Genomic DNA, 25,767 nt, shown 5'->3' with positions numbered 1-25,767 from the left:
AGGGGTATGGGGTCTATGGTCCAGGTGCAGGTCAATGGAACTAGGCAAAATAATAGGTTTGGCACTGACTAGATGGGCTGAAGGACCTGTTGCTGTGCTGAAGTGCTGGTGCCAGCCAGAACCTGGGGAAATCACACCTAGAATACTGCTTACTCCTCTGAGGTGCCTAGCTGAGAATGAATTCACTTACGATAGGGTGCAACAAAGCTTCACCCTATTCCCAGAGGTTAGCTTTGTCACATAACGAAAGAGGAAGCACGTTAGGCTTCTACTGAGTTCAGAAGAACAAGAAGTGTCCCCATTAGGAATAAAAAGTATTCCTACAGAGCTTGGTGGAATAGCCATAGAGCTGATGTCTCCCTTACTCGTGTGTCCAGAACCAAGGGTCAAAATTTTCAACATTAGAAATCAGCCATTCTGAACTGGGATCTTCCTTTGTACTACAGTGTACCTTTGGAATTCAGTACCAAATGTTTCTGCGATCTCAGTCTCACAGAATCAGTCACCATCAAAAGTGTCCTGAGCAGCAACATCATGCCTGGTATGGGAATTGTAAGGTATCCGACTGCAGATTCCTGCAAAGAATTGCAAGGACTGCTGAGAGGGTCTCTCTTACACCCATCAGAGATATTTGTCAGAAGAGCCGCCTACGCAGGCCCCTTGGGATTGTCAGTGATCCCTCCTCTCTGTCCAACAATCTCTTTGACCCCCTACCATCAGGCAGGAGCTACCACAGCTTTAGGACAAGTACTGTTACGATGGGAAACAGCGTCTTTTCCCAGGCCATAAAACTACTGAACTCCCTACCACCACCCAGGTCTCATCATGTATGAAGCACCAGTAGCCTTATACTATTTACTTTATAACCTGTGTCATAGATCAACTTTGTTATTTGTTCATTTAATTGCATAATATTACTTTATGTGTTGTGTGTGTTACATATTGTGTTTCTCGTCTGGACGAACGTTGTCTTATTTGGCAATGGATGTGTGTATAGTCTCATTTGGTGGTGTACGTGGGTATAGTTGTCTCATTTGGCGGTGTATGCGGGTATAATCTCATTTGGCGGTGTACGTGGATATAGTTGTCTCATTTGGTGGTGTACGCGGGTATAGTTGTCTCATTTGGCGGTGTACGTGAGTATAGTTGTCTCATTTGGCGGTGTACGTGGATATAGTTGTCTCATTTGGCGGTGTACACAGGTATAGTTGTCTCATTTGGCGGTGTACGCGAGTATAGTTGTCTCATTTGGCGGTGTACGCGAGTATAGTTGTCTCATTTGGCGGTGTACGCGAGTATAGTTGTCTCATTTGGCGGTGTACGCGGGTATAGTTGTCTCATTTGGCGGTGTACGCGAGTATAGTTGTCTCATTTGGCGGTGTACGCGAGTATAGTTGTCTCATTTGGCGGTGTACGCGAGTATAGTTGTCTCATTTGGCGGTGTACGCGGGTATAGTTGTCTCATTTGGCGGTGTACGTGGGTATAGTTGTCTCATTTGGCGGTGTATGCGGGTATACTCTCATTTGGCGGTGTACGTGAGTATAGTTGTCTCATTTGGCGGTGTACGTGAGTATAGTTGTCTCATTTGGCGGTGTATGCGGGTATAGTTGTCTCATTTGGCGGTGTATGCGGGTATAATCTCATTTGGCGGTGTACGTGAGTATAGTTGTCTCATTTGGCGGTGTATGCGGGTATAGTTGTCTCATTTGGCAGTGTACGTGAGTATAGTTGTCTCATTTGGCGGTGTATGCGGGTATAGTTGTCTCATTTGGCGGTGTATGCGGGTATAATCTCATTTGGCGGTGTACGTGAGTATAGTTGTCTCATTTGGCGGTGTACGCGGGTATAGTTGTCTCATTTGGCGGTGTACGTGAGTATAGTTGTCTCATTTGGCGGTGTACGCGGGTATAGTTGTCTCATTTGGCGGTGTACGCGGGTATAGTTGTCTCATTTAGCGGTGTATGCGGGTATAATCTCATTTGGCGGTGTACGTGAGTATAGTTGTCTCATTTGGCGGTGTACGCGGGTATAGTTGTCTCATTTGGCGGTGTATGCGGGTATAGTTGTCTCATTTGGCGGTGTATGTGGGTATAATCTCATTTGGCGGCGTACGCGAGTATATTTGTCTCATTTGGCGGTGTACGCGGGTATAGTTGTCTCATTTGGCGGTGTATGCGGGTATAGTTGTCTCATTTGGCGGTGTACGTGAGTATAGTTGTCTCATTTGGCGGTGTACGCGGGTATAGTTGTCTCATTTGGCGGTGTACGTGAGTATAGTTGAATGACAATAAACTTGAACTGAACTTGGACAATTCAGCTCAATCTTATATCAAAGTTTTCACCAGCACTGGAATGGGAGGGATCTCCTTGCCCACCACCAGGTATTGCAGCCCGTTTCCTCATCACCCATCTTCATCATCACTCTCAACTGCATCATGGTTAAAGCAAAAATCAAGCCTGCCATCTCCACTGGCAGTAATAATCAGATGATCTTCCATCTGTTTTGTTGTTTGAGAATACGCAGCCGGACACGTGATAAATATGCTGCTCTTCCTTTGCGATTGCATCATGAGAACATTGGTACCTACCTGAGACACCACCCAGTACCTTGGTTTTATACCTTTATACTTTTATATTTATACTTTATACTTTATTGTCGCCAAACATTTGATACTAGAACATATAATCATCACAGCGATATTTGATTCTGCGTTTCCCACTCCTTGGATTACAAAAATTAAATATTAAAAATATTAAAAATAGTAAAAGTTAGTAAATATTAAAAATTTAAATTATAAATCATAAATAGAAAATAGAAAAATGGAGAGTAAGGTAGTGCAAAAAAACCGAGAGGCAGGTCCGGATATATGGAGGGTACGGCCCAGATCCGGGTCAGGATACGTTCAGCAGTCTTATCACAGTTGGAAAGAAACTGTTCCCAAATCTGGCCGTATGAGTCTTCAAGCTCCTGAGCCTTCTCCCGGAGGGAAGAGGGAGGAAAAGTGTGTTGGCTGGGTGGGTCATGTCCTTGATTATCCTGGCAGCACTGCTCCGACAGCGTGCAGTGTAAAGTGAGTCCAAGGACGGAAGATTGGTTTGTGTGATGTGCTGCGCCGTGTTCACGATCTTCTGCAGCTTCTTTCGGTCTTGGACAGGACAACTTCCATACCAGGTTGTGATGCACCCTAGAAGAATGCTAGAAGAAAATTAATGAGGGTTTTAGGGGACAGGCCAAATTTCTTTAGTTTTCTCAGAAAGTAAAGGCACTGGTGGGCCTTCTTGGCAGTGAACTCTGCTTGGTTGGACCAAGTCAGGTCATTTGTGATATTGACCCCGGGAACTTAAAGCTTTTGACCTGTTCCACTTGCGCACCACTGATGTAAATTGGGTTGTGCAGTCCGCTACTCCTTCTGAAGTCAACAACCAATTCCTTCGTCTTGCTGACCTTCAGGGATAGCTTATTGTCTTCGCACCATGCCACCAGGTTCTTAATTTCCTCTCTGTACTCAAACTCATCATTACCCTAGATACAGCCTACAATTGTGGTGTCATCAGCAAACATATATATTGAGTTCAATGGAAACTTGGCTACCAATCATGGGTGTACAGTGAGCACAGCAGGGGGCTGAGTACACAGCCTTGTGGGGCACCGGTGCTCAGAGTGATTGTAGAGGAGAGCTTGTCCCCTATTTTTACAGCCTGGGTCCTGTCTGTGAGGAAGTTGAAGATCCATTTACAAAATGTATCCAAAAGACCCCACCTACGCTTTGTGGTCCTGCCTCAGTGTTGACTTTGAAGGCAACATGGAAATTGTCTGAAAATCTCTGGAATAAGATTCAGATAATGAACTGATAACGATGGGTTCTGGCTCAGTAATAGGCTGATTTCATTTAAACTCATTGGGAAAATACCTCTCGTGATTTTTCAGGTGGAGGCACAAAATCTTTGAAGAGTTTATACTTCAATCAGTGAACAATTAGCTCAAGTTTTTCTTCCTTCATTTACTGTGAGTGGCAGTCATATGTGGTGAATCACATTCACCAGTGACGTAGTTTCCAACTTCATTTCCATTGGGTGTGTGTGTATGATCCATTTGGGTGGAACCTGGAGAGGTCATTTGGTAATGGGAAAAGTGTGTTAATGTGGCAAGCTACACAGGGAGACAAGTCATTCATGCTGGTAAACAGAATGAAGAGCTTTACTGAGACCACACTTGGTCAAGCTAGGATAGTCTGACTCTGATCTCTGAGGAATGAGGTAATGCTTGGTGCTCCATTTCGAAGCACTCTGTAGACTACTTGCTGCAACAAGAGATGCAAATCTGGTCAAGATCTGGTTCTGTTGAAACACTCATAAGCTTATGGTGAGAGGAAGGAGTTTTAAAAAGGATTTAAGTAGGACTTTATTTATAGAATGAGTTTGATTGATACCTGGAACTCTCTGTGAGGAGATGGTGGAATCAAAGACAATCATTTTTAAAGAAATACATGTAGACAGTTACGGACCTAAAGTGAGTAAATTGGGTCAGTGTAGATTTGGGCCAAATGCTATGCATGGGCATGGTGGTCTGAAGAGTTATATCACTTTATGACGCATTGCTGAGGTCTTTTAACAAAGACAAAGGTTTGAACCCTCTCCAATTTCAACACACCCTTTCTTAGATAAGGGGCCCAATACTGCTCATCTGGCCGGTCATTTGGCTGATCATATCCTGTTTGGATTCTGTGCTATTCCTTGTCCTCCAGGCTCACCCTACAGTACTACTTCAAATTTTTCTACAGCTCTTCCTTCAGAATATGCCATTGTCCCTGCCTCAAATATTCCTGGTAGGAAAACATTCCAGACCACTCTGCTTATTCACCCACTGGCAAATTTAAATCTATTCTTCCTGTTCCTGCTCCCAACAGGAGATTGCAAATTCCATTCATTGCATCCACATCCTTCACAATTTTGAATAAAAAGCTCTGTTAAATCTCTTGGGCCTAAAACCTAATGAATATATTGGATAAATCTCAAGTCTGTTACACCACCTCCAATTTTACTTTCTTGGTATTATACTGTCTTGTACCCTCATTGTAACTTTTAAAGTATTTCCTTAATGAAGTGCTGCTTTAACCTGATGGAGGTCCCTTAAAATTTAAGGTACTTACTTCATCTGAAGGTTCTGCAGGTCTTTCAGCAGAGCTGGTCTGTTCCAATGTGCTGGGAAAAGACAGTTCTTTGAAATTCTAGCATTTATTGTTTAAGTCTTAAGCTATATCAGAGAGTGAGGTTCCTGCAGCTGGCGTTGGGCTTCATGGTAAAAGAATGGCAGAGAGATCAGTCTGGGGGTTCGATGGGGATTTGCAGGCGCAATGTGATGGAGAAATTCTACTAAGCGGTCGCCCAGTCTGCATTTGGCAATTAGCAAGCCTTCACCACCCTCTCTCAGATGGCATTGGCATTCAGTCTCCCTTCACCCGCCTCCACTCCAGCATGACCACTATCTTTGTTAATTTACCCCCTTCCCTCTTCTCTTAGTCACAGCATGGAAACAACCCAGCACCGATCAGGACCTGTTCCAGTCCATTTTCCTCACCTTCCCTACAATCTATAGTGAACATTTAATGTAAAAACCTGCATCTTTGGAATATCGGCAGAAACCCACAAAACCCCACAGGTCGAACACGTAGCACTGAGAGTTTGGATTGAACCTGAGACACTGAAGATGTGAAGTCACTATGCCACTCACCTGCAAATTAAAGCACAGTTGACCTCTAACTCTTCCCACTTCTGACCTGAAGCAGTTAGTTTCTGCACAGAGACTTTCTAAGCTGCTGATTATTTCTGGGGGCCTTTTATTTTTATTTCAGATTTCCAGATACTGCAATTTTTTTCCTTTATACTAGCTCCTTGTTCTTAAAGCGTTTAAAGCAGATATCAGCTCACCGTAAGCACGTTCTTGGCACCTCGTCCATATACCTTTGTCATCTTTTTTAATCCTTCTCTGTTCTCTCTGACAGAATGATATACTGTAGACCAGAGTTATCTCCATGACTACCATTTGTACACTGCTTCTTTTCAGTTCACAGAAGATGCAATAGTGAAGGGATGGAGGTGGATGTTTGTGAGACTCTGGATTCCAGTGGGAAAACATGCAGTCAAAATGAGCCATTTAATTCTTTAGAAAACTTACTGTTAAAAGAAATGATTGGTTTCCAGTTTGCAAAGGAGATAGCCCTCAAAGTATTTTTAAAAGTAACCTTCACTTCTCTTCAACAATCTAAAGAGATTCTCCTTTGCTGCTTTCAGGTAGAATTTGAATGCATTAATTCAAAGAAACAAAAGAAGAAAAAGACTTACAAGAATTCGGGAATAATTGTTATTAAATCATGCAAGGTAAAATTTACATCTTTCTAAGATGCAGCTTTTTGTTCCAAGTCTAATTGCTAGAAAAATTAGCAAAACAATCTATTTTAATAAGATTTCAACAGTCTTAGCACACTAATTATGTGAATAATTTGTGAAGGTTGCCTGCAACAGTGTGACCTGTGGTTATAATAATGTGTAAATTAACTCATTATACAAAAGCCGATAAATTATTTTAAAATATGTAAACGGGACTATACAGATGCTCATGTTCTGGTTTCATTTATTTCAGATCATCAGGAATTATTCCTTTCTGGATTATATCCTTGGCGGTTGCCAGCTGATGTTCACAGTAAGTAGAAGCATCACTACCTTCCTTAATGCTACCTTGTAAATTTTTGTCAGCAGGCAAATGTGGTATTTTAGTCAGATCCTTAACGAGCAAGAAGAAAACCGTGTTGCTGATCATAAGCCACGAAGTTCTGCCTTTGTTGTTGCTGATAGATCGGCCCTTATTATGACTTCTGAGCAACCAATAGATCAGTGAGGTCATGTCACCTTGGCTGATTTACTGGATGCTATTTATGACTCAGTGACACCAGACATTCCTGGATCTAAACTGCAATTTTTACAGTGAGCAACTAATGTAAAGTATTAATATATATATATTGATGTTCTTTGCTATATTATGGCAGCCATTTCAGTTGTGGGCCTGCCTTTGCGAATTTGAGTAGAACCCCGGGTCCAGGGTATTACTGTTTCAGCAACACTTGTGATAGGATGAATCAGATGCTGGGGTTGGCAGGTGGGTGAGGAGACAATAGAATATTGAGCATTGGTGGGGGGGAGAGGGTCCAAAGATACTTTCTTGGGAAGTCCCAGTCAGAGGCAGCTGTTGCCCAGTGCCGGAGATTGGGGGCCAGCAGACAGAGGCCGATTACAGCTGTGGGGACAGAAGAGGCTGAGAGGAGATCAGAGTGTGGGGTAGGAGTGTGTTTTGGTCATCAGAGGATTAAAGGTGAAGGAAAGAAAGGAGAGTTTGCCAGAGAGGAGCGGGGTTGGGGTGGTTGAGGCTGGGGGGGGGGGGAAGGGTTTCAGGAGCCCAGAAGTTTGAGACTGAAGGCTTGAACTTCAGAGAGCTGGAGATTCGAAGGCCAGTGGAAGTGGCAAGTGTCAGGGCTCTTGGGAGATTAATGGGCCAGGGCCTCAGCAGAAGACAGAGCTTTGGGGGTGTCAGGGCCTCAGGGATATGAAGGAGCTGGGAGTTTGTGAGGTGAGGTCAAGGGATGAGATTGGTGGGTGGAGAAGATGTCAGTACCATGTCGAGCATTTGGGGCCAAATACAAGAAGGTACCTTGGGGGGTCCAGGCCACTGCAGCTGTTAAAGTCTAATAGTTCAAGGAGTAACGAACAACAGTCCTTAGGAGAACCCAGCTTAATTTACCCGGTAGGGCTCCAAAAGGAGTGTTATGAGGAGATTGATGATGCTGAACGCACAACTCCTGTTGGGAAGTGTCAGAACGATTCCCTGCGTGACGTGGAACTGCAAAGAAATATTCATTACCCCTTTCACTCCAGTAAAAATACATTTTCGATTAAATGGCATGGACGCAAGTAACAGTCGACAATCAATTTCTGACACTGTCTTTGGAAAGAGTCAAGCAACAATGTTTTTCTTCTGACACAATATTGAAATGAAGCCTGAAAAGAAGAAATGGGGTCTTGACATTGTGCTAAAACGGTGCTGTGCCAGGGATTCACATTCAGAATCGGGTTTATTGTCACTAAAATGTTGTGAAATTTGTTGTTTTGCAGCATCAGTATAGTACAATACATAAAATATACTATCAATTATAATACATTTCTATTTACATTACTTATTATATATAATATGTAGTGTAAAGAGAGAGCCAGACTAATGGGGCAATGTTCACGTATTCGCTGACCATTCAGAAATCTGAAGGCAGATTGAACGAAGCTGCTCCTAAAACGTTGAGTGTTTTTGGTTAGATATTAGATTATGAGAAAACTCAGTCCTCGTTTATTGTCATTTAGGAATGCATACATGGGTTAAGAAATAATACAATGTTCCTCCAGAGTGATATCACAGAAGAACAGGACAAACCAAAGACTAACACTGACAGAACCACATAATTATAACATATAGTTACAGCAGTGCAAAGCAATACCATGATTTGATAAAGAACAGACCATGAGCACGGTAAAAAAAAAGTCTCAGAGTCCCGAGTAGATCGACTCCCGAGTCCCCGACAGCAGGCGGCAAAAGGGAGAAACTCTCTGCCATAAACCTCCAGGCACCGACAACTGCTGATGCATTGGAAGCACTTGACCACAGCCGACACTGAGTCCGTCCATTCAAAAACTTCGAGCCTCCGACCAGCCCCCGAGCACCATCCTCTGCCGAGCGCCTTCGACCTCGCCCCGGCCGCCGAAACAAGCTAAGCTGAGGATTTGAAGCCTTCTGCTCCGGAGGTTCCGGACCACACAGTAGCAGCAGCAGCAGCAAAGTGTTATAATTAACACTATTGGCACTTATTTTTACATGCGACTTTCACAGGGAAACGTGCTTGATCGATGCCAATTGTACTCCTTTTCCCTTGGGTGTGCCCAGATGGCAAGTGTCACAATACTTCAGGGGGCAATAGACTGCACCCTTGTGTTGCTCTGACTCCACATGCCAGTTGGGAGCTTGGCCAACTGGAAATCTATGCTTTCATGACCTCACAGGTGGTATCCGTCCTCCCATCGTCCATCCTTATGTTCAATGCACAGATCATTGAATAATCTCCTTTGTGTTTTTAATGTGATTGAATCCCGCCAGCTCAAATATTAATTGGCTACCGTGTTGGTGCTCGTTACCCCATCTCCGAACTGCGGTCTTTTTGGCTTCTTATCTCCATTTCCCCTCTGTTGATCATCTGTCCCTCCACTGGCTCTTTATTGGACTTGCCGTTGAAGTAAAACAAATGCCCAGGACCAAGAAAAAGGAGCCTTGACCTGTCGGGCAGTGTTCCGGTGTGTCTTCAGACCGTGATAAATCGTGTTACATCCCAGAAACCATTTACTGGGTTTCAAGTAAATCAAAGCCAATTATCACATAAGCAAGGGCACTCTCCAGATCACTTAACAAATTTATTTTGGAGATGATGGCTGAGTTATTGCAGAATAACAGGAGTATTGCCTATCATTTGTTATCTTGAAGAGTAAAATAACAAGCTGCCTCCCATCTGAATGTGACATGTGCTTACACACTTGTCCCTTTACAAGCTGTGGGTGTCTGTGAAAATCTGGCTGCCTCTTTATAAAGCTGTTAGGCTGGGAGGATTCTGTGCTGTTTCCTTTTTATAGCTCTCCATCTGAAGCCAAGGTTCATTATAAATTCATAACTGGCAGACTCATTCAGAAAAAAAAGACTCCTGTTTTTATAACTAATGATCACAGAGCCGGCACATTCTTTCCAGATTACCATAGACTTCCTGACAAGCACGTTACCAGGGTGACTGTCACAACTCACTTCCCTTCATTAGATAGGATGTTAAAGACAGAAACAGATCACGCTAACGAGATCCGCTAGATCAGTTGTTTCAATCCATGTGAGTTTCCTCCAGTTCCTCATCATCCAACCCGGGCAGCAAATTGTTCCGGAAAGCAAAGTGTTGTAGATGCTGGAAATCTGAAGTAAAAACACCAAAATATTGTGGAGCTCAACAGGTCAGTCAGCATCAGAGGAGAAAGAAGCATTCATCACCAAGCAGCTGTGTAGTTTGTGGTGTGCTGGGGCACAGGCATGTGATGCACCCTCATCATGATTGAAGGGTGGACGACAGAAAAGGTATCCTCCCCTCTGGAAAAGCGGTCTAGAGGCTCACCAAGGGCTGAGGTGAACCCCAGTAGGAGATGGTGACCAGAGAGCCAAACTTCAGGGGTGATGTCCCACAGGTGTCATCACACTGCAGGAAGAAGTTTCATAATTTTGTGCACTGGTATGGTCAGAGGAAACAACCAGCAAGCCCTTCTGGCAACAACATTGCAATCAGGCATCTATGCCTCATGGAACACGCAAGTATCATGTGCGCTGTGCACGCACCATACACATGAACCATGCCAGACATATGCCACTGCTGCAACATTACCCACACCAGACACAGATATTTAGCCCTGGATGATGGAAGGTCTCTCTGTCGTCTCTTTGTGTGTGTGTCTCTCTCTCTCTCTCTCTCTCTCTCTCTCAGTCGTATACATATTCACTCAATGTACTCGTACACACTCACTCGCTCATTTTCACATACTTTCTTCTCATGCACCTAGATACAGTCACATATATGCTTAATCCAAAGCATGTACTCTCACACCAGACACACACAGATGGGCACAAACACATGTACATGCACAAACACACACAGACGTACAGACACACAGATGCGCACACAGACACACACATGCTGACAGACACACACACACACACACACACACACACACACACACACACGCATAGACACAGGCACACACAAACACTGTACCAACCCCTTTTCCTCTCTCACAACGGGAACTGACAGCCCCCATCAGCGATATGTGTAAGTTGCTTTGAAGTAAAGTGCTAGGGTTCAGGAGCTTAACCATCACAGAGCCCAAAGCTGGCCACAGACCAGAGCAATTAAAGATGACAGTGTGCTCATTGTAATCACTCATGCAATATTCCTCCTCTCCTTCAACACACAAAACCCCTTCTGTACAACGTGCAGGTTGTTCAAACATTGCGAAGAAGACACAGTGAGCTTTTATTTTATTCCTTTACGGGATGTGGGTGTCGCCAGCTAAGCCAGCATTTATTGCCCATCCCTAGTTGCCCTTGAGAAGGTGATGATGAGCTGCCTCTCGAACGCTGCAGTCCCTGAGGTGTAGGTACACCCACAGTGCTGGTAGGGAGGGAGTCCCATGATTCTGACCCAGCGACAATGAAGATTTCCAGGTCAGGATGGTGAGTGACTTGGAGGGGGATTTCCAAGTGGTGGTGTTCCCAGGTATCTGCTGTTCTTGTCCTTCTAGATGGTCGTGGTCGTGGGTCTGGAAGGTGCTGCCTTAGGAACTTGGGTGTGTTGGTGCAGTGAATCTTGTAGATGGTACACACTATTGCAACTGTTTGTTGTTGGTGGAGGGATTGCATGCTTGTGCAAGGGGTATCAATCAGTGCATCTTGTAGATAGTACACACTGTTGCAACTGTTTGTCGACGGAGGAGGGATTAGATGCTTGTGGAAGGGGTATCAATCAGGTGGGCTGCCTTGTATTGGCTTCTTGAGTGTTGATGGAGCTGTGCTCATCCAGGCGAGTGGTGTGAATGTTACCTGCCACTTGTCAGCCCAATACTGGATGTTGCCCAGGTCCTGCTGCATTTGGGCATGTACTGCTTCACCATCTCAGGAGTCACGAATGGTGCAGAACGTTGTGCAGTCATCTGCGAACATCCCCACTTCTGACCTTATGATGGAAAGAAGGTCACTAGTGAAGCAGCTGAAGATGGTTGGTCCTAGGACACTTCCCTTGGGAACTCCTGTAGTGACGTCCTAAGGACGAGATGATTGACCTCCAGCTACCACAACCATCTTCCTTTGTGTCAGGTATGGTTCCTACCAGCGGAGGGTTTTCCCCTGATTTTCATTGACTCCATTTTAGCTGGGACACCTTGATCAAATGCTGTCTTGATGTCAAGGGCTATGTTTGGACCAAGGAGGTGATGAGGTCAGGAGCTGACTGGCCTTGACGGTATCCAAACTGGGCATCTGTAGGCAGGTTATTGCCGAGTAGGTGCTGCATGATAGCTCTGTCGATGATCCTTTCCATTACTGTACTGTACTGAAGTAGGCTGATAGGGCAGTAATTGGCTGAGATGGACTTGTCCTGTTTCTTGTGTATAGGACATACCTGGGCAATTTTCCACATTGCTGGATAGATGCCAGTGTTATAGCTGTATTGGAACAGCTTGGCCAGTGGCATAGCAAGTTCGGGAGCACAAATCTATTGCTGGGATTTTGTCTGGGCTCATAGCCCTCACAGTATCCATTGTTGTCAGCCGTTTCTTGATATCATGTGGAGTGAATCAGATTGGCCGCGTGTTGACATGTGGGATGCTGGGGACCTCAGGAGGAGACTGAGCTGGATCATCTACTTGGCACTTCTGACTGAAGATAGTTGCAAATGCCTCAGCCTTATCTTTTGCAGAGGTGTGCTGGGCTCCTCTCTCATTGAGGATGGGGATATTTGTACAGCCTCCTCCTCCAGTGAGTTGTTTGATTGTTCACCACCATTCATGGCTGGATGTGGCAGGACTCCAGAGCTTAGATCTGATCCATTGGTTGTGGGACCACTTTGCTCTGTTTATTACTGACTGCTTATGGTGTTCGGCAGGCAAGTAGTCCTATATCGTGTCTTCACCAGGGTGAACCTCATATTGAGGTATGCCTGGTGCTGTTCCTGGCCTGCCCTCCTGCACTCTTCATTGAACCAGGGTTGATGCCCTGGCCTGGTGGAAATGTCAGAGTGGGGGATATGCCAGGCCATGAGGTTACAGATTGTAGTTGAGTACATTTCTGCTGCTGCTGATGGCCCACAGCGCCTCATAGATGCCCAGTCTTGGGCTGCTAGATCTGTTCGAAGTCAATCCCATTTAGCATGGTGGTAGTGTCACACAACAGTGTAGAGGGTTACTTCAATGTGGAGATGGGATTTAGTCTCCACAAATGCTGTGCGATGGTCACTTCTACCAATACTGTCATGGGCAGATGTTTCCATGGCAGGCAGTCGGTGAGAATGAGGTCAAGTGTGTTTTTCCCTCTTGTTGGTTCCCTCACCACCTGCCGTAGTCCCAGTCTAGTAGCTATGTCCAGTAGGACCTGATCAACTTGGTCTGTGGTGGTACTATCAAGCTAGTCTTGGTGATGGACATTGAAGTCCCCCACCCAGAGTACATTCTGTGCCCTTGCCACACTCAATGCCTCCTCCAAGTGCTGCTCAACATGGAGAAGTACTGATTCATCAGCTGAGGGAGGAGGGTATGTGGTAATCAACGGGATGTTTCATTGTCCATGTTTAACTTGGTGCCATCAGACCTCATGGGGTCTAGAGTCAATGTTGGGAGTTGCTAGGGCAACTCTCTCTCTACTCTATACCACTGTGCCACCAGCTCTACTGGTTCTGTCCTGCCGGTGAGACAGTGCATACCCAGGAAAGGTGATGGAGTCCGCAATGTTAACTGTAAAGTATGATTCTGTCGGTACAACTATGTCAGGCTGTTGCTTGACTAGTCTGTGAGACAGCCCTCCCAACTTCGGCACTAGTCCCCAGATGTTAGTAAGGAGGAATTTGCAGAGTCGACAGGGCTGGTTTTGCCATGCTGTTTCCAGTGCTCAGGTTGATGATGGGGCGTCTGTCTGGGTTTGTTTCTTATTATTTTCTTTTTAGTGGTTGGACGCAACTGAATGGCTTGCTAGGCCGTTTCAGAGAGGGTTTAAGAGACAACCACATTGCTGTGGGTCTGGAGTCACTTGTAGGCCAGAGCAGGTAAGGACTGCAGGATTCCTCCCCTAAAGGACATCAGCTGTACCTGATGCTCACATCCCAGTTGCTAAACCTTGGAAATTAACAGAGCAGCTTCAGTGAGGATCTGCAACTGGAAGGACACCAAACCTGAGTGGATAGGAGTCAGGCCAGGAAAAGTTCTGTTTGGTACAAGAGGCTGGAGGGCTGGCTCTGACTGAATAAAGAGAGTGTGCAACTTGGTGTCTGCCTTACTGGGCTAAGATGATCTGTGATAGCGGCACTCAGGTTAACTGGGTTGTGCAGGTCCAAACCTGTCCCTGAATGTGAGAGCTTTAGTCCTTGGCTTCAGGGAAAGTTAAGTTGGTTTTTGGAGATGGCATTACAGAGGACTGCTCCATGCTGAACAAGGCAAGGGTTCTTGGGAATCATTGGAGCTGCATCGTGAAGACAAAGAAGGTGGTCTTTTCAGCTGCAGAGCAGATTGAGCGGATCGGCCACGCGTATGCTGTTGAGTACGCAGCAACCAGCTTCAATATGCAATACCACCACCTGTCATGCCCCACAGGCCAAGAAGCTCAGCGTGACCATGGTCCTCCCTGCCGCGACAGCAATACCAGCATGATGTCTGCATCCTTGCCTATAGTTGCTGTTAGATCTTTGCTACCTCGGACAGCCTCCATCTGAATGCATTGCCCCTTTGGCGGGTAGAGTTTAGTGTGAGAAGACCCTTGGGGGGAGGGTGGTAGAGAATCATCTCTTTATTCTTAGTCCTTCTGCTCCTCCTCTGGAGATGGTGGCCTTATCATTGGCTCTGCCATTTTTGCAAAGGGAGAAGATGGGGCTTTTCTCCAAAATAATCTGAAATCTCCTGCCCCAAGGTTCTGACTAACTGCAAACTTCACCATCTATGTACAAGATTTACCAACGACAGATGGTCTCTCAAAATAGCATGGAGCAGTGTCACCACTGAAGGAGAGAGGAGACTTTGTTTCCTGTTTGTGGTCTTCACAGTTTGGTCACAGGATGCCCAGACTTGCTGATAACTGTGAGGTTTCCTGTATATTAAAGGCTTTGTCTCTGTGCCTATTCAACTTTCTATGAAGATGGCTTTTGCTTTAGTTTTTCATGTAGGATGACATCAATGTGAATTGTAGAGTTTGCAGAGTATTACGTGTGTGTGTGTGTGTGTGTGTGTGTGTGTGTGTGTGTGTGTGTGTGTGTGATGTGTACAAACAATGGGAGCAGAATATTTGCAGTGCCAGAGTGAGTGAAACCACATTGCACCAATCAGCTTTGCAGTTTGAAGCACGTCTCTGATTGGTTGAGTGGTGATTGCCTGAGAGACAGCTACTGCCTCTACTCCCAAAGGCTGGCAGTTGTCATGGCAAGCCTAGGCCTGAGTCCATTTGCCCAGGCAAGGAGTCTCTGACTGCCCCTCCAGTCACATGACGTGACAAACTTTGGAACTGCAGCCTGCGAGAGAAAGGAGAAAACAAACCTGGAAAGGGAAGAGCAGCTCAGCTCTAGCCGAGTTCTCTTTCTTTGTCTTCTGTGCTGTCTCTATCCCTGCCTCCCTCCTCAGACGGGTTCCAATTCGGGACCCATTAATTCCAATGAGCCGTTGAAACTACAGATTGCTAATGGGGAGTCCACAGCAAGCTCTGAATAAAGCACCGGGGATGGACACAGCAATACATTAGAATGAGCTGACCATTATTTTGCTCTGCTCATTAATAAGAAGACAGAGAGTATCTCTGAATTCAACAGCCACTGTTACATATCAGAGACTGGGAGACAAAGTCATGGTGGGTTTCTATTGTGGTGGGAAGATGATTTTTAGCTGGGCACTGAATTGCAGTCTCCAAAAGGAGAAAGCAGCTTCTGTAAGGTTGACAAGTCCAGGCTATCAATATGAGCAATTTCCCATTACAGTTATGTGTAACGGGCTGTAATGTTTCACTGCTAATGTAATGGTTTCTCTGTAGCAGCAATGTTTGGGTTATGACTAGAGATAACAGGGACTTTGGAATGTGTGCCATCCAATGAGAGCATGTTGTTTCTTGTGGGTCAGGGAGAAGGGATTTCGCAGTCTTTTGTCAGATGAAGAGAAGACGCGAGTGGACAGGGTTGGTAGACCGCCGGAGTGGACTTAGAGCGAGGGTCCGAGGGTCAGCGATGCTCAGAGAAGGTCGATGGAGAACAAATGGACGGAACCATGAACTCCAATGTGCACATTAGACTTTTTCATTAAAATGGGCCCTTTTTCTTTTCATTTTCTTTACTAACCCTATAGTCAGATTAAGATTTATAAAGTTCAATCGTTTAATTGCATACGGTGTACTGTCTCATATTTTGCAGTACGGATTTGTAACCGGGCAGCACATCACACAGCATCCACACAAACGAGATTTCTCAGTTTGGCTGGGCCAGAGGCTGTCTTACCCCAGACAAATGCATGTTGGCCAAACCTGACGGTTGCATATATGTTTTGTTGTAACTGAATTTTGAGTCACCATCTCTCAAGATGTGAAATTATAATTGTTCTGCTGTTGAGCTAACCTTTAGATGATTATTCGACCATCTAGACATTCAGATTATCAATTGTCAAAGTTACTCTCCTTACTTAATTCCTGTTTGATTGGAAGCATAACATGCTTCTGAGCTTGAGTAGACTAATGACACACAGTGCACTGTAATATTCAACAATAAACAGAGACCTTTGGTGATGAAGTATATATATAACCTTTCCTATCATGGGGGAGCTGGTCTGCCTCTGTCTCTTACTGCACAGGCAAGTTGTAGTATTGGTTTTTGGAGCATTGCCTCTCTCAAAGCAGCTCAACTTGACTGCGAGCATCAGGTCAACAATCTCACTCAGCTTCCTTGGCAAGCTGCAGCCAAAGTCAACATACATGTCTAAACCGAAAATAAAAGCACACAAGCCAGTGTGGTTGTGGCCACTGGGGATCAGGGGGAAATCTAGTTCTGAAATAGAGCAGACCTCAAACACACCAGCAGCGCCCTATCAATGCCCTGCACCTAGAGTCCAGATGAGGCCCAAAGAAGTAAAAGTTGAGGCTCTTCAGTTGTTTACTAAATTGGCTCCGGCATCTCATTTAAGGACACAGTTTAGACTTCTCAAAACCCAGTGTGGGTGCAAGTTTCATTTATATGCTTCCAAATTTGACCATTAGTGGGATTTCACTTTATATATTCAGTGAACTTAAGACAGTCATCCTGCTCAGCAGGCAAAGCACATCAGAACTTGATGTGGAATTCCTAGGCCCATATCATTTCACACAAGGGCTAAACCTCAGCTGAAATCCTCCTCCAAAGCCTGCAAGAGGAAATACTCGAACCAATGTGTTTTTGTTCTTTAGGTGGGAAGTTTAATGTGAGAGGGTTTAGTCTGTTTGCTCAACATTGTTCCTAGCTGATGGAGTTGAGGTCTTCCACATAATTAATAAAAATATCAATATAGTATGTGTCACAGATTACAAGCTTCAGATTGCTACAAGGCACTAATAATATTGTTCCCTTGCCTGAGACCTGTATTTTCTCTCTCATCCATACTTCCTGCATTTAGCAATGGAGAAATGAGAAATGGAGCAATTTTATTGGTAACATTTTGATTCAAATTAATGCTGTGACTCATTAAACAACATTAATTCACATAGAGGCATAAAGTGTAACATGTTTTCTGAGAGATTGCATGCATCATTTAATTTGTCTACCTTTAATCTGGTGAAGATAACCTATTTTATAATGACCAAAAAATTTTACATGACTGAAGGTTTCCGGTCAACTTTAGGAATTTCTTTCAGTCATGTAATTTTGAATGACGGCTTTTTCCTTCCTAAAATGGCTTCTGCAGCAGACAGGAGGAAAACATTTGTATAGTATATGTTACAATTCAAAGGTGCTTTATAGCAGCACAGCACAGTGGCTCATTTAGTGGAGCTGTATGTTCAATTCTGAACTCTGTCATTGTCTGTGTGGAGTTTTCATATTCTCTCTATGGCCTACAGGTGCTCTGCTTTCCTCCCACACGCCAAAGATGTGCAGGTTGGTAGGCTAATTGTCCATTGTAAGTTGCTCCTAGTGTTTGAGTGAGTAGTAGAAGATTGAAGACAACAGTGGTGTAGTGGACGTCAGATTAGATGGCAACCTCTTTGACATCAGGAGACTCCACGCAACCACCAAAACTCCGCAGAGAGTGGGTCCTGGAGCTGCAGTATGCAGACGACTGTGCTCTTGTGGCCCATACTCCGGAGGATCTTCAGACTGTCCTTGCTGTGGCGGTGAGAGCGTACAGCAGGATGGGGCTGACTGTCATTACCACCAAGACAGAAGTGGTTTGCCAATGGAATACCAGTGTCCCACCCACTCTACCTGCCTTCACAGTTGGTGATGAAAAGCTGTCAGTAGCGCCATCTTTCAAATATCTGGGGAGCATTCTCTCTGAGGATAGCGGCATTGACAACGACATCCAGAGTCGCATTAAACAGGCATCAGCTGCCTTTGGGAGACTTCAGCGTAGAGTCTTTCAGAACAGGAGCCTTCGTCCCTCCACAAAGATCGCCATATACCAAGCGGTCTGTGTCACCACCCTCCTTTATAGCTGTGAAGCTTGGGTAACCTACAGCCATCACATCAAGTCCTTGGAGCGCTTCCACATAAGCTGCCTCCAGCGCATCCTGGGAATTACCTGGCGTGAGCGGGTGCCTCACACTGAAATACTTGTAAAGACCAACTGCAGGAGTATTGAGGCCACGATCACCCAGCATCAGCTGCAGTGGCTGGGGCACGTGATAAGGATGCCCCCATGTCGGCTACCCTGCAGAGTGTTATACGGCCAGCTACATCATGGTCGACGCTCAGCTGGAGGGCTGAAGAAGCGCTATCAGGATCAGATGAAGAATGCTTTAAGGAAGTGCAAGATCAGACCCGAGGACCTGGAGGATGTTGCTGCTGACCGTACCACTTGGCAACAACTGTGTAGGGACAGGGTTCATATTCTGGTGATGGAAAGAACAACCACAAGACAGCAGAAGAGAGCCAGGAGAAAAGCAGCCATGGTTGCCACCACTACCACATATACATGTCCCACCTGCAATAGAGCTTGTGGGTTCAGGATAGGACTGTATAGTCATCAAAGATCTCACTGTTAAAGGAGTGGACGTTGTCATCGGATTTCAATGGACAACCAAAGAGAGAAAGAGAGAGACGTAGAATCTGGTGAGAGTAGGTGAGAATGTTGGGAAATTAAAATGTGATTTGTGCAAAAAGGGTGATAGTTTGTCATTGCAGAATCATAGGCTAAAGGGTATTTTCTGTGTTGTTTCTCTCACCCTTGCCCTCGCCTTCCCCATCCCCCTCGCTCTTGCCATCCTCCCCACCGTCCCCATTCCCCTCGCCCTCACCCTATCCATCCCCATCTCCATCAGCAATGCAGCATTCCTATTGTGTAGTTAGAGAGAGACTGCAGACGGTCCCAGAGGTTAAAAAAAAACTTTGCTGGAAGAACAGCGAGTGAGGCCAGCATCTGTGGAGGCAAAGCGACTGTTGGCATTTTGGCCTGAGACTGCGCATCAGGGCTGTTTGAGAGATGACTGATCCGGACTGGTTGATTTGTGTCAATAGCTTGTTTCTTGATCTCTGGCGTCAGAATGCACAACTTGATCCAAAAGTCATTGTGGCACAAAGATGAAGGCTGATCTGTTTAAATGGACACTCACGGAACTTACGTAAGCATTGCAAATCTTCTCTTCACAGCTCATTTTCAATTGAACAATGACAGACTAATGCACAGTGGGAATTCCAAAAACAACTGGCTTTGTACTTTGTTTTGATGCAAAGTCTTAGTACCATTTTGGTTCAGTACTTTATTACAACTGATCTTTAATAGTATTTCTCATGTTATTTTTAGGGTGATTCTGACATATTTACTTGACAGAACACCTCTGTTTTAAACATCCTGAAACTAGTTTTCCCACTGCTGACTGTATGAGTTTGCCTGTTCTCCCTGTGATCGTGTGGGTTTTCTCCAGGTGCTCTGGGTTCCTCCTACGTTCCAAAGATGTACGAGTTAGTAGGTTAATTGATCACTCTTCAAATCAATGGGTATAATTGGGCAGAATGGACTTGATGTGCTGGAAGGATCTGTCACTGTACTGAATCTCTAAATAAATAGGAAAAAAATAGATCACTTTAAATTCCTTTCCTTCTGACCTGAAACCAACCCCCTCTAGTTTTTGACTCTCCTAACTTGGGGAAAAGCTCTTATCTGTGATCTCGTATAAGGTCAACTCTCAGCCTCTTTCTGGACTGTACAATCTCTCCTTAAACTCAAGTCCTCCAGTCCCAGCAACAGCCCTTAAAATTGTTTCTTCTGCCTCTGAATCAGCATATCTTTCCAAGACTATTGCTCAATTGCCCATATTTGTAGACTGTGGTACAGGGACTCAGGGTAGGTTCTTCCAGGCTAGCCAGTTTCCATCTGACGTGAGGATACTGTAGCCAGGCTGTTCTGATGCCTACAGTGTAAGCATCCCCCAGCTATTTCTGGTCACCAGCACCATCCTCAACCTTTCTGAATCCAGTCCATCAGAAGCCAGCTCATGGATATTTGTTAACTATGCCCACTGAGCATTCATGTACAAGACAAATAATCCAGGACTGAAGCTCTTTGCTAGCACGTTTAACAAGAAGGTAGTTGAACAACTAATGATGGAATAGGGATTGTGAGCTCAAATCCAATGTCCCAGCAAAACTTAACCCAATTCAGGTTGTTGGTAATTTTCTGAAATGGACCCGTAAACATTAGGGAGAGCAAGAAATAAACAAAAACACTCTTTCTTGGATGAGTTTCGCGTTTTGTTGTGATGCCAAGATGTATTTCATTTCCAAGTCTGTTTTCTGGACTTTCAAGAATAGTGACTGGTCAAGGGATAAGCAGTTTGACAAAAGATAGCGAGGCTGCAAACAGATCCCACACCTCAAGGGGTGTTCTAGCCTTGTGTGTGCTTCCAGTGAGTGACATGTTGTGTGATTGCAGTGAACAGGGAAGAGAGGACAGGGAGGAGAGAATGGAGGGATGAGAGACACATAGGATGTTAGGTTCTATAGTAGGGACATCAAAGGTTACAAGGAGAATGGAGTTGAGGGGGAAAATAAAGCACACATGATTGAATGGTGGAGCAGATTCGATGGGCTGAATGGCCTGGTTCTGTTCCTGTGACTTATGGTCTTATACATGGAGTACAGGAGAAATGATCAGTGATGGAAACAAAAGGAAAATGCAGTTGAGAGAAGCAAAGCAACACACACAAAATGGAGGAACTCAGCAGGTCAGGCAGCGTCTGTGGAAATGAATAAACAGTTGATGTTTCTGGCCAAGACACTTTGTCAGGACTGGAAAGGAAAGGGGGAAAATGGCAGAATAAGAAGGTTGGGAGGGGTGGTGAAGAAGGCCAAGATAGAAGGTGATAGGCAAGTCAGGTGGTTGGGGTGGGGGGTGAGAGGATGAAGTTTGAAGCTGAGAGGTGATAGGTGGAAAAGGTAAAGGGCTCTTCTCTGCATCCAACACATCATTCTCTGCAACGTCTGCCATCTACAATGGGACCCTACCACCAAACATATCTTTACATCCAACTGCCACCCACTTGCCATTTTCTGCAGGGATCGCTCCCTCCATGGTTTCTTTGTCTATTTGTCCCTCCCCACTCATCGCCCCTGCCCATTCACCTCCTCCCTCACCTCCATTCAGAACACCAAATAGTCCTTCCAGGTGAGGCAACACTTCATCTGCGAATCAGTTAAGGTCATCTACTGTATCTGGTGCTCCCGATGCAGCCTCATCTATACTGGTGTGACCCAACATAAATTTGGGGACTGCTTTGTCGAGCACCTCTGCTCCATCTGCAACATGTGGAATTTCCCAGTGGCCAATCATTTTAATTCTTATCTTCATTCCTGTTCGGACTATGTCAGTCAGTCCATAGCCGCCTCTTTTGCCATGATGAGGGCACTCTCAGGTTGGAGGAGCAACACCTCATGTTATGTCTAGGTAGCCTCCAACTTGATGGCATGAACATCGATTTCTCCAACCTCTGGTAATTTCCCTCCCAAACCCCTACTCTTCCTTTATACCCCCACTCTAGCCTCTTCTCTTCACCTGCCTATCACCTCTCTTGAGTTCTCCTCCTCCTTCCCTTTCTCCCATGATCCACTCTCCTCTCCTATCAGGTTCATTCGTTCATCTCCAGCCCTTTACGTTTTCCACCTATCATTTACCAGCCTCTTAACTTCATCACCCCCTCCCTACCCACCTGGCTCCATTTGTCACCACCTAGCTTGTCCTCCTTCTCCTTACCCCACCTTCTTATTCTGGCATCTTCCCCCTTTCTTTCCAGTCCTGATGAATGATCTCTGCCTGAAATGTCAACTGTTTATTCATTTCCATAGATGCTGCCTGACCTGCTGAGTTCCTCCAGCAGTTTGTACATGTTGCTCTGGATTTCCAGCATCTGCAGAATCTCTTGTGTTTATGAGAGATGTGAAGACTGCCCAATGAGAATATAATCTGGAAAATGCTCACTAATAGAGGCTACATTTATCTATATTCTTGCAGTTCTGATGTTAGTTTGTATTAATATCTTTTGAATGGTTAGATGTCTCCTAATAGGGACATATTTGGCATTTAGCAGTCTTGTCCATCTATCATCAAGAGCTTGTGTTCATACGCATTTGAGTAGCAAGTGATACAGGAAGATAACATGGTTTCCATGGTGATGAGAATGGTGTGAAATGATTTGTTCTGTACTTACTGTGCTGATAAATCTTCATCTTTGTATTGTGAAAGTATTGAATGTTCTGCCCTTTGCCACACAGATAAAAATTTATATTTAACTATCAATGCTGTTTTTTATCTGTCACTTGCTTCCCTCTGCTGAAGAACTTTCAGGACAAGGGATTGATGCAAGTAATCTGGAGAAAATGTTTCTTCTTCCATTCCTGAATTATCAGTCTTAAATTTGAGATGCCCAAAAGCACCTTAGCAGCCAAGAAGACCTTTGTTTGAAGTCTGTGGCCTCCAGGATTTCACACATGGGATAGTAGATAGATAGACAGATACTTTATTGATCTCAAATGAGATTGCAGTGTCACAGTCGCATCACAAGTGCACAGGTAGAAATATTAAAAGAGAAGTAGAAAAAATGAAAAAAAAGTTACCACAACTGTCTAACAGGAGGGGGTCATTACTTCCCGGCTATAGGTTGGGGATATGAATGACCTCATAGCGTTCTTTGGAGCAGCGCAGTTGTCTTACTCTATTACTGAAAGTGCTCCTCTTTTCAGCTAAGGTGGCATGCAGAGAGTGAGAAACATTGTCTAGAATTGTCAAGATTTTCCGTAGGGTCCTTTGTTCAACCACAGCCTCCAATGTATCCAGGTTAACTCCTATAACAGAGCCTAGTCGGTCTACTGAGCCTGTTGGCGTGATCCGTGCTAATGCCATTGCCCCAGCACACCACCGCATAGAAGACTGTACTGGCGACAACAGACTGGTAGAACATGTGAAGGAGAGACCTGATTACTCCAAAGGACCTCAGACTCCTCAGGAAGTAGAGGCAACTCTGGCCCTTCTTGTACACAGCCTCTGTGTTGGTGCTCCACTCAAGTCTGTCATCCAGGTGCACCCCCAGGTACTTGTAGGTCCTCACCACATCCATGTCCTCACATCAATAGTAACAGGGAGCGATGCAGGCCTAGTCTTCCTAAAGTCCATCACCATCTGCTTTGTCTTACTGATGTTGAGCTGTAGTTGATTCAGCTTGCACCATTTGACAAAGTCTTCCGCCGGGGCCCTAATTTCATCCTCTCATCCTCCCTTTATACACCCAATTATTGCTGAATCATCAGAGAATTTCTGCAGATGATGTGACTCGATGTTGTATCTAAAGTCCGAGGTATACAGGGGAAACGGGAAGGGAGCCAGTACAGTCCCCTGTGCTGCTTATAGCCGTGTCTAACACACAGCTCTGCAGCTGCACTAACTGTGGTCTGCCAGTCTGGTAGTCAGTGTTTAATAGAAATTTACAGTAAACAACTGTTATTTACAGCAAAATAGAAGGCATCGGCCCCCATGTCAGCAGCTTAGTGGTTTTCTCTGCCATTATCTTGGTGTCCTGATGCATGAACAATGTGCATGTTGATAAATATTACACCCCCGTCCAGTGACCTCGCTCTAACTTGCAAATAATCTTTCCATTTATTTTCACCCTCACAAGCCCCCACCTCTCATGGCTATTTGTGTTTCTCTTTCCTCCTTTTATTTCTGTAATCCATAAGTTTCTCCTCACCTGTACAGCAAAAAGCACTGTGAAATGTGTTGTTTGCATTAACAACCAACGTGCCCAAGGATGTGCAGGAGTCGCCTGCAAGTGTCACCGCACATTCCGGTGCCAACCTAGCATGCTCACGAGCCTTGGTAGAGCAACATAGAACACAAAGGCAGCAAAACAACAGCAAAGCAAGCCCCTTTCCTCTCTCCCACCCAGCCACACACATACAATCCTGTAACGCTTTTCAAAGTCTCTATGTACTTCCATCCCCCATCAGGAAGGTCTCAAAGCTCTCCGCTTCTTTTTGGATTCCAGACCTAATCAGTTCCCCTCTACCACCACTCTGCTCCGTCTAGCGGAATTAGTCCTTACTCTTAATAATTTCTCCTTTGGCTCCTCCCATTTCCTCCAAACTACAGGTGTAGCTATGGGCACCCGTATGGGTCCTAGCTATGCCTGCCTTTTTGTTGGCTTTGTGGAACAATCTATGTTCCGTGCCTATTCTGGTATCTGTCCCCCATTTTTCCTTCGCTACATTGACAACTGAATTGGCGCTGCTTCCTGCACGCATGCTGAGCTTGTTGACTTCATTAACCATGCCTCCAACTTCCACTCTGCCCTCAAGTTTACCTGGTCCATTTCCGACACCTCCCTCCCCTTTCTAGATCTTTCTGTCTCTATCTCTGGAGACAGCTTATCCACTGATGTCTATTATAAGCCTACTGACTCTCACAGCTATCTGGACTATTCCTCTTCTCACCCTGTCTCTTGCAAAAATGCCATCCCCTTCTTGCAATTCCTCCGTCTCCACCGCATCTGCTCTCAGGATGAGGCTTTTCATTCCAGGGCGAGGGAGATGTCCTCCTTTCTTAAAGAAAGGGGCTTCCCTTCCTCCACCATCAACTCTGCTCTCAAACGCATCTCCCCCATTTCACGCACATCTGCTCTCATTCCATCCTCCCACCACCCCACTAGGAATAGGGTTCCCCTTGTCCTCACCTACCACCACACCAGCCTCCGGGTCCAACATATTATTCTCCGCAACTTCCGCCACCTCCAACGGGATCCCACCAATAAGCACATCTTTCCCTCCCCCCCCCCCGCTTTCTGCAGGGATCGCTCCCTACGCGACTCCCTCGTCCATACGTCCCCCCCATCCCTCCCCACCGATCTCCCTCCTGGCACTTATCCTTGTAAGCGGAACAAGTGCTACACATGCCCTTACACTTCCTCCCTTACCACCATTCAGGGCCCCAGACAGTCCTTCCAGGTGAGGCGACACTTCACCTGTGATTCGGCTGGGGTGATATACTGCGTCCAGTGCTCCCGATGTGGCCTTCTATATATTGGCGAGACCCGACGCAGACTGGGAGATCGTTTTGTTGAACACCTACGCTCTGTCCGCCAGAGAAAGCAGGATCTCCCAGTGGCCACACATTTTAATTCCACTTCCCATTCCCATTCTGATATGTCTATCCATGGCCTCCTCTACTGTAAAGATGAAGCCACACTTAGG

General features: G+C 45.3%; 1 protein-coding gene across 5 annotated transcripts in view; it reads left to right on the top strand.

The window, feature by feature from the left end:
• cpne2 (copine II) overlaps positions 1–25,767 on the top strand; it is a 273,889-nt gene that overhangs the window by 95,332 nt on the left and 152,790 nt on the right. For all 5 annotated transcript variants that reach the window (XM_063066745.1, XM_063066743.1, XM_063066741.1 and 2 more), the window contains 2 exons: positions 6,293–6,379; positions 6,642–6,701. In XM_063066745.1, coding sequence (XP_062922815.1) covers positions 6,293–6,379; positions 6,642–6,701 — 147 coding nt within the window. The remainder of the gene's footprint in view (positions 1–6,292; positions 6,380–6,641; positions 6,702–25,767) is intronic.

Source organism: Mobula hypostoma, chromosome 14, assembly GCF_963921235.1.
Source record: "Mobula hypostoma chromosome 14, sMobHyp1.1, whole genome shotgun sequence".
NCBI classification, from domain to species: Eukaryota; Metazoa; Chordata; class Chondrichthyes; order Myliobatiformes; family Myliobatidae; genus Mobula; species Mobula hypostoma.
The sequence above is the reverse complement of the archived record's forward strand: the minus strand, read 5'-3'. Positions and strand labels throughout refer to the sequence as shown.